Source organism: Talpa europaea, assembly GCF_964194135.1.
Source record: "Talpa europaea genome assembly, chromosome: 5".
In the NCBI taxonomy this organism is placed as follows: domain Eukaryota; kingdom Metazoa; phylum Chordata; class Mammalia; order Eulipotyphla; family Talpidae; genus Talpa; species Talpa europaea.
The window spans coordinates 116,764,135-116,776,483 of NC_140071.1; the positions used below are offsets into that span (position 1 = coordinate 116,764,135).

A 12,349-nucleotide genomic window follows, 5' to 3' on the forward strand; every position below is an offset into this window, starting at 1 on the left:
GCATCTGCACAGGCTACATTTTTTATCAACAAAAATTTTAGCTTCTATCCATCACCATACAGTTGAGCCCCTTTACCCAATTTATCCAACCCCCTTCCTCCTTCCTGGTAACCTCTAGTTTGTTCTTATAGTCTAAAAGTTTGTTTCTGTTCTGTTTTGTTCATTCATTTTGTTTCTCTATCTGCATATGAGTGAAATAATACAATATTTGTCTTTCTCCATCTCAATTATTTCAATTAGTTTTACATTCTCCAGTTCCATCCATGTGTTGCAAAGGACAGAATTTCATTTTTTTTATAGCTGGGTAGTATTCCACTGTGTGTATATACCAATCTTCTTTATCCACTCACCTGCTGTTGGGCACTTATGTTGTTTCCATAACTTTGCTATAGTAAATAATACTGCAATAAACATGGAGGAACCTATGTCTCTCTGATTTAGTATTTCTAAATTCTTCACACAAGTACCTAGGAATAAAATAGGTGGATCAGGTAGTATTTATGTTCTTAATTTTTTGAGGAATCTCCTTTACATAATGGCTGCACCAATTTACATCTCCACATACTTCCCAATACTTGTTTTGTCTTTTGATAATAGCCATTATCACAGATAATGAGGTGATACTTCATTTTTATTTTGATTTGCATTACAAATAATGACTGCTCCAATTTACATTTCACCAACAATGTGTGAGGGTTGTGTGAGGGTTCCCTTTTCTCCACATCCTTGACAACACTTGTTTCTTGTCTTTTTGGTAATAACCATTATCACAGATATGAGGTGATAGCTCATTTTTGTTTTGCTTTGCATTTTCCTAATAACAAAAGTTGATGAACATCTTTTCGTATGCCTGTCGGCCATCTATTTGTTTTCTTTGAAGATGTGTCTATAAAGATACTTTGCCCATTTTTTTTTTTTGCTGTTAAACTTTATGAGTTCTTTATATATTTTGGATATTAACCTTTTGTCTGATAAATGTTTCTCATATCTTCTCCTATTCAGTAAGCTATCTTTTCATTTTGACAGTGGTTCCTTGTGCTGTATAGAAATGTGTCAAACCCAAAATGATTCCAAGAATCTGTGTAGTATATCAGGAAATACATGGCAAAATTATTGCTTTAGGAGAGGACAGATGTTTCCAAATGTCTTTTCCAGTTCTGATTTACAATGCCATGATAAGCAGATTATACTGGAAGGAATACATTAATCAAAAGATGATTACCTAAATGAATCCAACTGCTCTTTTAGGGAATAACACTCTTTACATGCTAGTTATTCCAGGTTCATATGCTACTTTTGTCATTTCCATATGTCGGATTCAATTTTCCTACTTCACTGACAGATCTGTGAGGTTAAGGAGAAATTTAGCAATAGAGAAGAAATATGTGCTTATAATTAAGGAAATGGATGGAATATGATATCAAAGGCCTGGGTGAAATTTCATGGAACACTAAACTTAACAGAACTGTCAAGAGAGGGCTGTCCCATTCATAAAGCTTGAAAGTACCCAACTTCAAACAAAAATTTGCTTGAATGTGTGCTAATTCTATTTTGCAATCTCTCCAGTGGCCCTGAAAGCTTTTGAGAACTTTTAATTGTAATCCTTACTCTCTTCTGGAGCCATCAATTGTTGCAATTAATGAGACTGACTTCACAGCCTGATCCCATGCTCTAATGAGGCCCAGTGTAATCGATCTGTAGGTATTCTTGTCTGTCTCTGTCTCTTAATTATATTGGTAAGGAAAAGAAAAATTGTTTTACTCTTCCATGGAGGGGTATTTTAAAATCCCCAATGAAATTAAAAAACATGATCTACTAAGTTGATCAGATTAAGTCCCACAATCCTTAATAAAAATTCAACTTCAAAGTTTTAAGAAACAAAGAATGATTTGTGGGGGTAATTTAACAAGTGATCTCACTGCCTCCTTCCACCCCTGAAGACTTTAGGATTAACTTCCTACACCAACACACAATAGTAAATATCAGAATTTCTCTCTAAGAAGTCTGTATGAGAAGCTATCATCCCACTAGATGTTCTCAACCCTTAGCCTGCCAGGTCACCATGTTTTGACGTCTAACACACTAGCTCCTCCCCGCAACAAAAATTTTGGTGGCTTGTTTGCATTCTCAGCTATTATCTGTTCACCAGTGTCCTCATTTCCTTCCTCCATAGGCATACCTCCTATCCTGCTTTATCACTTTTCTCCTGTCTCTGTGACCTTCAACATTTTTGTCACTAGGTCTTTCTGCCATACACACCAGGCAGACCTCCAACGAAGAGCTGATGTGAACACATTTTAAAATCCTATATCCATGTTCTTCAAAACTGGAGAACACTCTCTAAGAATGCAGAATACTAGGTGTCTGGCTAATGCCTTTCTTCCAGTGTTTGGACCCTTCATATTACTTAACTTTCACCTATTTCTGGACAGCTCTCTCGTTCTTCAGAACAGGATCACTGGGCTCAATGATGTACCATAATCTAACAGTTCTGTAATTTACTCAGAAAAGGAAGTGAAAGTTTTGGCTTGACTCACTTTATTGAGTCCAGGCTATGTCCCCATTATGATCGCTTCATCTCCTAGATAATTATCAACTCTGGCAGTCATTCTTTTCCATTTCACCTATTGCTATTTCACATAACTAATTTCTCCCCTTTTGACTGGATCATTCTCTTCAGAAAACATGCCTTCATGTAACTAACATCAAACTCCTTTTCTCTTGACTTCAACTATTTCTTCCTTTGGGCTAGTAAAACTAGCCCACAGTAAAACTCTGAAAAGGGGTTTCTGCCATCTCCATTTTTTCCAGTTCTCATTCTCTCTGCAGCCCACTCCAATTGGTGGGTTTGGAACACTCCTGTAGAGTTACACAAATGCCTCCTTCCTGTTATTCAAGTCTCAATTTAAATGTCAGTTTTTTAAAGGCCTTCCCTGACCATCCTTGCTATATCAACCCAACCACATTATCTTATTTTTTCACTTCTAGTTACCCAAGATAACCAAAACTGTTTCTATGTATTTTGGGTCATTGGGGGTAGGAGCCACTCTTCATGCTTTCCCTCCTTTGGCCAGTGCCTGGTTTTTGTGTTAATGCCATGGCGCCTTCCCTTGGTTTTAGGGAGGTTTAGTAGAAAGAAGTGGTTGGGGGCTAGAGAACCAGCATGGTGCTCTGTTACCACCACTAATTATGACTTTCCATGAGTCACCCATCGCTCTGTGGCATTTTTTTCTCTTTTCTAGATACAATAAGAATTTTTACTTATATCTCATTATTGGTGAGAAGATCATTTGAAACACATCTAGAAATACTTGGAATCGATTGAGATTTTGTGCTAATGACGATTCCAGCTACTGATCTGCTTTTCGCATTGTAAACTCTTAGCCTGAATTTAAAACGATGGATCCTTTATATCAAATCCAAGACTTTGTCTTTCCTTGAACAATTGGAAGGTCAGAGCACACTGAGGTTCTGCCAGGGTGGCAGTCAGCAGGGGCGGAGAGGCAGATGGCCTTGCGGTAGGCAGAGCTGGTGGCCTGACACACTGCTAACAGGCCCACCCCAGAGGCTTGCACATATTCACTCTGTGGTTACCTTATTCCAAAGTCTGTTCACAGTGTGTGTTACAGAGAATTCCTTAAAAAGACCAAAGGCAGAGCACAATATTAAAAATAAGAGTTTTGTAAGCTGTTTAGAACAGCAATGTTGTCATGCCATATTTCTTTATTTAGTGTAGATTTAATAACCTTCTAACTTCCTCCAAATCATCCCTTAGCCAGGCTATTTCTGGAGTAACAGTGTAGAATAGCATGAATTCTACCAAAGTGTTAATAAAAATTTTAATTTTCTTTTCTGAAAAAGATGTCATAAATATAGGATAATCAATACTAAATCAGGAAAACCGAAAGAAGATAAAAGAGAAAGTCTCTAAACTTATATGGCTAAATTAAGTGGAAATGTGACATTTTCATGTCTAAACTAAAGTTGAGGATACAAATTTGAACCCAAGTGATAGGTTACTGTGTCCAGAACTTCTGTCTGAATTTCTGTATAAACATCCCTGGATGCCGTAATGCAGCCAATGTATATAAATAGCTGGGTTCTCGCCTTTGATCTGGTAATTGAAGAACTCTCAATTGAAATATTATCTCTATGTTAGCTAAAATGTAAATGCACAATTAAAACAGTAGTATAAACATGAAGCAAATTAAATATGAATTGCAAATAAGAAAATACCATCTAGAACAAGGAGGAAAGCCCTCGACATCTTCTTTAACCATTTTTGTTGGTGGTCAGTCTTCACCTGACTTCACCTGGACCTGCTTACTCTCAGTATCAGGATCTTCATGCAAAATTCTTTAAAGATGTGTCAATCCTCCTTGCTGTTGCTCTGATGTCTGACAGATCACTGAGGAAAAGCCCTCTTTATGCCAAAGATTTTCAGTTGCTATATTTGGCTTTTTTCCTTTGCAGCCCATTGGGAGGTAGGCTTGTTCACTAAAATGGTCATGGGAACGTAGATGGTTCTTGTGTCTCTGCTGGGTTCTTTTGAACTGAAACTAGAGTCATGTGGCTTTTATATAGCCCTAAGTTCTCTTCTTTGTTTTTGCATCCACTCAGACAAGGTGGATTCTTGATTATTATTCTTGATTCATGCTTTCTAGCTCATGCTTAATATACCAACATACCTTTATGCACATCTCCCTTTAAAGAGCAAGTTGTTGTCTTTCCCAGCTTGAAACAATACATTAAAAGAGACTTATTTTTCCAACCACACTCATAACAAAAAGAAAACAGCAGTATCTTCATTAAATACAAAAAGTATGTGAATTTCCTGCTTACTATTTTTTTTTTTTTTTTTTTACTTTTGGTGGATACTAATGCCATCAGAAAGTAACTTATGTCACAACAGACTACTTTATACAAGTTAATGACATTGAACTAATGACACTAACTCTTTACTGTTAGATTAGATTAACCCATTATAGTAATCAAGTCAGGAATTTTCATGTAATTTTATTTTGTTACAAATAATTTGGAGTATTCAACTCTTTGAAATAGTGCTTGTGATTTAAACAGATGGATGAGTATTTTTTACAACCAAATCTTAGTAGTTTCGATTCAAGGGTAAAAAGCTATTAAATTGACAGAAATTTAAAATAAATCATCGCTTTATTTCCGATGTCTTAATGGAATCTTAACTGAATATTGAATTCATCTAAAGGTCATGTACTTAGTCCTCTGGACTAAATGGGAGGGAGCAGGGGAGAAAAGGAGAGAGGGAGGGAGCGAGGGAATGAAAAGAGACAAGGGACAGAGGTAGGAAGGAGGAAAGATAGGAGGAGGAGGAAAGGCGGAGAGAAGAGGGGGCAGAGAGGAAGAAAGGCATTTTTAAAAAATATATTTATTTATTTATACAAGCACTGGGTATAGTCAGAAGCGCGGGAGGGTGAGAGAATTCACCAGAGCCAGAGTAGGGAACAGAACAGGCAGACTGATGAAATACACTGCTGAGGGGAGCAGCGGGCGGCAGTAGAGGTCTGCATGCCATGTGGGACCCTTGCTGGTGGCCAGGGATAGAACAGGTGCTGCAGAGCCTGCAGGCAGCTTTGTAGCACAGCACTCAACCGCTGCGCCACTGGGGAGGCCCAGAAAGGCATGTTTTGATGTCATTATTTAATGCAAAAGAATTCTTCTGTAACATTATCCTGTAATGTTCATGAGATAGCACTTCCTGCATTTAATTATCATTGTTTCTTTAACTGTCCATCTTCACTTATAGTTTGTATAAGAAAGGATCATGTCTTTCTTGCTTAATATTGTAAGCCCTAACATAATATTTGCTGTAGAAGTATTGCTATCATCTGTCTCTCTCTATTTATCAAGATAGTCAAATAATGATATCATCTCCTGTTTTGATATGTCTGAAATAATTTTTCTTTACAAAGGAAAAAGGATAGAATGCCTGAACTCTGTAAAGGAGTCTTTTAGTAGAATCTAGTCTCGACAATATTAAAAGTTGAATGCTGGCCTTGGCCACTTTCTTCCTAGCCCTCCTGAAATCTCACCTTTGAATTTTTGCCAAGCATGAGAAGGTAGTGAAGAAAGAAATGCCAAGGACATACTGAGTGCAAATGGGGTTTTGTCTGATATTCCCTAGGGAACTCTTAAAAATACTGATTCCTATATCCCCGTCCAAGAGCTTTCAATTGAAATGGGGCAGAACCCATAACATCTGTACACAAAAGTTTCCCAGATGATTCAATATTCAGACTGGTGGAAAACCAACTGTTCTGAGTGGTCAACCTACTTTACTTGGGCAAGCTCCCTAATGAGAATAGAGGTGACATGGCAGCTTACTTGACCACACTAATGTCCACATGAAATCTCCACCTCCAACACTGTGATCCACCAAATGTCCACATCCTTGGTCCTGACCCACCCTGTAGTAGGAGGGAGTGCAAATGGAGAAAGGGATGAAGGGAATGATGAAGAATAGACTTTGCTTAAGCGTTTGGAATTGCCAGTAATACATATTTTATAGCATCACCCATTGAGCCATCATTAAACAAATGCTTACTGAGAGCTCACTGCTTACCAGAGAGTAGGACCTCTGATATAGCAGTGAACAAGACACCATGTCTTTGCCCTCACAGAACATACATTGTGCATGCAAGACAGAGACTAGACAAGTGCATGTGTCTATATCATTAATATTATGCTGTGCAAATGTGACAAAAATGAAAGCAAACTCAAGAATAGAGAGTAATAGGTAAAGTTTAGATAGAGTGTTCAAGGGGGACACCTCTGAGATAGTGATGTTTGAGCCTTAGACCTAATGAAAAGAAGGAATAAAGGTGGAAATCCTGTGAGAGCTAGGAGAAGAGCAAGGGAATAGCCCTGCATTGAGAACATCCTAGCATGTCCAAAAACAGAAAGAAAATCCTTAAGGTTGGAATGGAGAAGGTCATGTGAGCCTGAGAGGCTATGGATAGGAGTCTATATTTTCTCTCAAGTAAGTTATTCCAAGTCCTTGGAGAACTATGAGTAAGAGATGGGGGACTTATCTAATTTTATTTTTTAAAAACATCATCTTGACAGCTATAAGGAAAATGGGCTGTAGGAGCTAAGAGTAGAGAAAAGGCCATTATTTGGGAGGCCAATGCCATGGTCCAAGTAGATAAGAGTAGCTGAGATTAGGTTTGTAGTGGCAAAGAGGGAAGAGCAAGAGGCCCAGAATGTATTTCAAAGTGGAATGGTGAGGACTTGCATCAATATTGAGTATAAGAAAAAGAGATGATTCAACTGTTTAATAATTCAATAATTATTAAATATGTGCCATTATATTAAATGATGGCAAATGAATTCTGAATGCCAAGAACATTGCCAGATGTTGGTAACCACTAGTAAATCTTATCTATTAGCAGACAATCGAGTGTGTTAAATAGCTAATTGGGCTGGAGATGCACACTGGAAGTTACCAGGATATGGGTGGTTTTTAAAACTACTGCACTGGATGAAATCTTCAAGGGAGTGAGAATGGAATGAGAAGGTTGAAAGGAGAGTCCTGCAGTACTTCAACCTGCAGAGCAGAGGACACAGCAAGGAAGACTGAGTGGGAGAAGGCATGAGGTTTGATGAGATTCTAGAGATGGAGAGTCCCAGAAATGAAATGAGGCAAGTTTTTATGGTGGGACCTAATTAGAATATTGCTGGAAGATATTCAAAAACAATGATTTGGAGACTGACACTGGAAGTTGTAGGTGACCTTTTTAAGCCCTTGGCTTGCAATTTTTCTAAGGTTTCCCTGAAAACTTGACATTTCTTGGAGGTACCTATTCCTTCTTGTAGGAATCTCTTAACCTTGGCTTTTTATTCTACACTTTCATTTTTCCTCTCATGTATTCTCTCTTCTTTATGTCTTTTCATCCTCTTTCCTACTGAATAAAACAAGTAACTACCTTCCTGCCTTTCAAGTTAAACACATTTTATTTTCCATAACAGCCCATTCAAGAAGCACGAGTTCTGCTTTCCAAAACAGCCCCCAGTTACAAATTGCATTATACACATGCTTCTCGTAAAACCATTGGGAGGTAGGCTTGGAAAGAGCCATGATTTTTTTTTTTTAAACATTTTTTTTTTTTTAATTTTTTATAGAGGCATGTTTTTATCTATTTGTTTGTTTGTTTGTTTTGTTTATACATGCACTGGGTATAGTCAAAAGCACGGGAGGGTGAGAGAATTCACCAGAGCCAGAGCAGGGAGCAGAGCAGGCAGAAGGACCGAAGTACACTGCTGAGGGGAGCAGCGGGTGGCAGGAGAGGTCTGCGCGCCATGTGGGACCCTCCTCCGGTGGCCGGGGAGCAGCCGGGGATTGAACCAGCGGCGCAGAGGCCACGGGCAGCTTCACAACCCAGCGCTCAACCGCTGCACCACCGGGGAGGCCCAAGAGCCATGATTTTTTAAGTCACATGTAAGTTTTAAAATGTAAGTCCAAGCTTAAGATGTCAACCACTCTGGAATTATTATTTTAGGAGAGAGAATGCAGCCGTTTGGAAAGTAGTGTTCGGCATCAACAATCTAGACCACCCGTCCTCATTCATGCAGACACGCCTGGTGAAGACCATCATCCTGCACCCTCGCTACAGCCGTGCGGTGGTGGACTATGACATCAGCATCGTGGAGCTCAGTGAGGACATCAAGGAAACCAGCTACGTCAGGCCCGTCTGCTTACCCAACCCAGAGCAGTCGCTAGAACCTGATACGTACTGTTCCATCACAGGCTGGGGGCACATGGGCAACAAAAGTAAGCCAGGGTCCTCGGGAGCATTTGCCTTTCTGCTGGTAACTAAAGCACACTGTTGCTTCCTAGCCCTTGGTGAAAGCGTAGCCCTAAATGGTGACTGTTCATGCTCTCCCTCCTTACAACTCATAGATGTCAATATGTTCATCACAGTATTTAAATGCCCAAGCTCAGGTGCAAACTCAAAGTCCTTTTCCACATCTCAAGATCTTTCTCCAAGCCACCAGCAGTAATGCTTTGGAGCCACCATGAGAGAAGAGGCCTCTTAGTCACAGCCCTGTTTCTACTGTCTGCACTGCACGGTCTGCAGGCAGAGTCCCCGGGAGCCTCTCATTAGCACTTACACAGTTCTGCCCCCATTCACAAGTTGCACAATCACATTTCCAACCCTGTGTTATAATTTTTTAGTTCTGTTGCATCCTCTGCTAAGGGGGGAAAGCATAGTACATGTTGCCTAACCAAGATAATCAGTCTATGCCTCAGTTTGTTTTTTTTAACAACTAAAGTGTTTGGACTAGGTGATTGCTATGACTACATGTAATTAGACAATTCTGATCCCAAATGAACCTTATCTTTAAGATTACATTTCAAGTAAAGAAGATGGTTCTTATTTTCATCATTTTCTCTTCTTATATCTTTAAAAAAAAAAAAAAAAACTCCAGTGCCTTTTAAGCTGCAAGAGGGAGAAGTCCGCATTATTTCCCTGGAGCAGTGTCAGTCCTACTTCGACATGAAGACCATCACCACGCGCATGATATGTGCTGGCTATGAGTCTGGTACAGTTGATTCATGCATGGTAAGTGGCCACCTGGTTAGCTGGGAGATTCAGTTCGGCAACAACTTTAAAGCAACTTAGGTTGAACTATTACTCAGTAAAAAAAAAAAAAAAAAAAAAATGGTTGTGGAATATTCTAATGAAAATGTTTCCAGTAAATTTTGCTTTAAAAGCATTCACTTAGAAGATAAATACCAACTGATTTCACTTATTTGCAGAACAGAAAGAAAGAAAACAAAGAACAGACAAAACTTAACCAAAGCGAACTGTAGAGAAATGACGGCAGAATTGAGGCTACTAGAGGGCATTGAATCTTGAAAGTAGTTATTTTAGGCTATTTTTCTAACAGCGTTTTGTGGGGGGAAAGGATCTTTGTTCTAGATTGGGTATTTTCTATGAAATGGATCACTGTAAAGAATGACTTCCATTATGAAAGAATCAGTTCTGATACACTAAATTAAACACATTTAATATTTTGGTAAGTGCAGAAATTTAATGTCTTCTGATTTCATTGAAGGAATATCCTTTCCATGGGCACCCCTAGCCTTGTAAAGATTATATCTTAACACATTCATTTGAAGTTTCCATTGGTGTGGTGGAAAGCATGCTCCACCATAGGCTGACAGTAAAAGCTTTGTGAAAATTTTCCAATAAATAATTTGATTTGGCTTCATTGTACCAGTGGGACAACATGGACACTGGAGGACTCTGAAGTCCCAGTGACTAACGCCCACTGCCCTTCATTACAGGGTGACAGCGGCGGGCCTCTTGTTTGTGAGCAGCCTCGAGGACAGTGGACATTATTTGGTTTAACTTCATGGGGTTCGATCTGCTTTTCCAAAGTCCTGGGACCTGGAGTTTATAGCAACGTGTCATACTTCGTCGACTGGATTAAAAGACAAATATATATCCATACCTTTCTCCTAAACTAATTCCAAAGATGATCAAAGACTTTAGCCAGCTATACTCAAAGAAAATGGCCTTCTCGACTGTGGGAATCTCCTGCGGAGAATTGTACAGAAGCACTTTTCATGGGCAGGGATGTTCACTGCACACTGTACTGTGCTCATGTGTGTTTTGGTTTGATTTGATTCAACTTTTTTTTTTCAACTTTCTCTTATTTCAAATTTAATGAAAGTCATTAAAAAAAAAAAACAAAAAAACTAAGCAAAGCAGCTTTTGTCCTGTGGCCAGGCCTAACCATGATTGTAGTGTGAAAGGATCAATTCTTGAGAGAGTTAGAATAACGCAGGTGCTTAGGTGACAGGTTATTGAAAATTCCCTTTTATCCGATCACATAAAGGACATCAAGCTCCAGATTCAGGCTAACGAAGCTATGCTAACTCTTGTTTTTAAGCACAATAACATAGCGGCAGATTTCAACATTAAGTTGGAAGCTTGCTTCATTAATAACCCAGATAATTTACTTTTAAATTATTTACTATTACTTTTCAAGAGTTTGCTTCATTCTAAGTACTTGTGAAAGGCAGTCAGAGGTAAAAGACAAGTACCAACCATTTAAGTAGCTTAAATAGCAAGAGATAGTGAACACAAAGCTCTTTAAATATCAACATTAGCACTTAACTTTCTAAGACTGCCCATTCTGAATTTAAATAAAAGTTGTGATTTTATAGAAAATTCTCCATAGACTCTTTGGGGCTTGTTCAGTGATAATCAGCTGGCTAACTGAGATGTCCATGACTTGGAAAATATTCAGGGGAAATATTTTGTTCTTCCTAGGTAACATTGAAGTTTAAACTTTGGCAAAGGGGAACTACTTTAGACTGATGATGTGCAATTTTTTTAAAAAAGAAAATTACACCCTATTCCCAATGAAATATTTTCCAATGTTTGTCCATACCAAAAAGTCACAGAAATGTATCTCAAAGCAAAGTAAGACTGCATGGAGTAAAAGATTTTGTAATTTTCCTTGAAAGATATTTAATAGCTGGTGTTGCCATTATGCCCCATTGATAATTAAAATTTTAAATGCTATTAAGCACTAGACCACTTGACGCACATTGGTTTCTGAAGTAATTAGTGATTTAAGTATTTTTCCACACTAAAAAGTTCCAAACACAAATGTTCACATCTACCTAATTGAATTAGGTAAGTTCATTTTGCAACATCCAAATGCCTTTTCAAGAAGTAGGACTGCCTACTCACCACACCAGCAACCTGGACTGCCTCAGCATTCCACAGAGACTACCTGCAATTTTATACATGTATTTTTGTACTCTTTGCTGTATATACGTGTTTGAAATTCAAAAAGTTGTCCTGACACTTTCCATGTTATTCATCTCCTGTTCTGTAGTTTGTATAAACCTATTGAGAATGTGAAATCCAGCAATTGAATTGTAGTCACAATTCTATGAAAGTTTAAGAACATGTCAATTTTGTTATAGGTGTAGATACAGACTTCACATAACTACTATAGCGTGCCTCAATTTGTGTTCAGCAAAATGTATATATTGTTCTTATTTTAAATAATCCATGATGCAAATAAAATGAATGTAATATTGTTTTTGTTTTTGATGGATAGAGAGCGTGAATAGCAAGTCCCAGAAAACTGTCATCATTGTAATAGTTGCCACTAAGCTTCCAGCCAAAATTTACCTCTTACCTCTCACACGAACCTGCTTTTTATAGCACAGATAGATGATTTTCTGATTAGTCTGAGAGATTGCTAGTAGTCTGAAATCACCCATTGAGTGTCCAGGAAAAATTTTAGCCCTGGTAAGAATACAGGGAATTTTAGTGTCTAGAGTGTA

The 12,349-nt window shown here is 38.3% G+C and overlaps 1 protein-coding gene across 2 annotated transcripts in view; it reads left to right on the forward strand.

Annotated features, from left to right (window-relative positions):
- Positions 1–10,510, forward strand: part of CORIN (corin, serine peptidase) — a gene marked incomplete at both ends in the record, with an annotated part of 178,757 nt that extends 168,247 nt beyond the window's left edge. For both annotated transcript variants that reach the window (XM_084233149.1, XM_084233150.1), the window contains 3 exons: positions 8,535–8,806; positions 9,466–9,599; positions 10,328–10,510. In XM_084233149.1, the coding sequence (XP_084089275.1) occupies positions 8,535–8,806; positions 9,466–9,599; positions 10,328–10,510 (589 nt within the window). The remainder of the gene's footprint in view (positions 1–8,534; positions 8,807–9,465; positions 9,600–10,327) is intronic.
- Between the last annotated feature and the right edge of the window lie 1,839 nt (positions 10,511–12,349).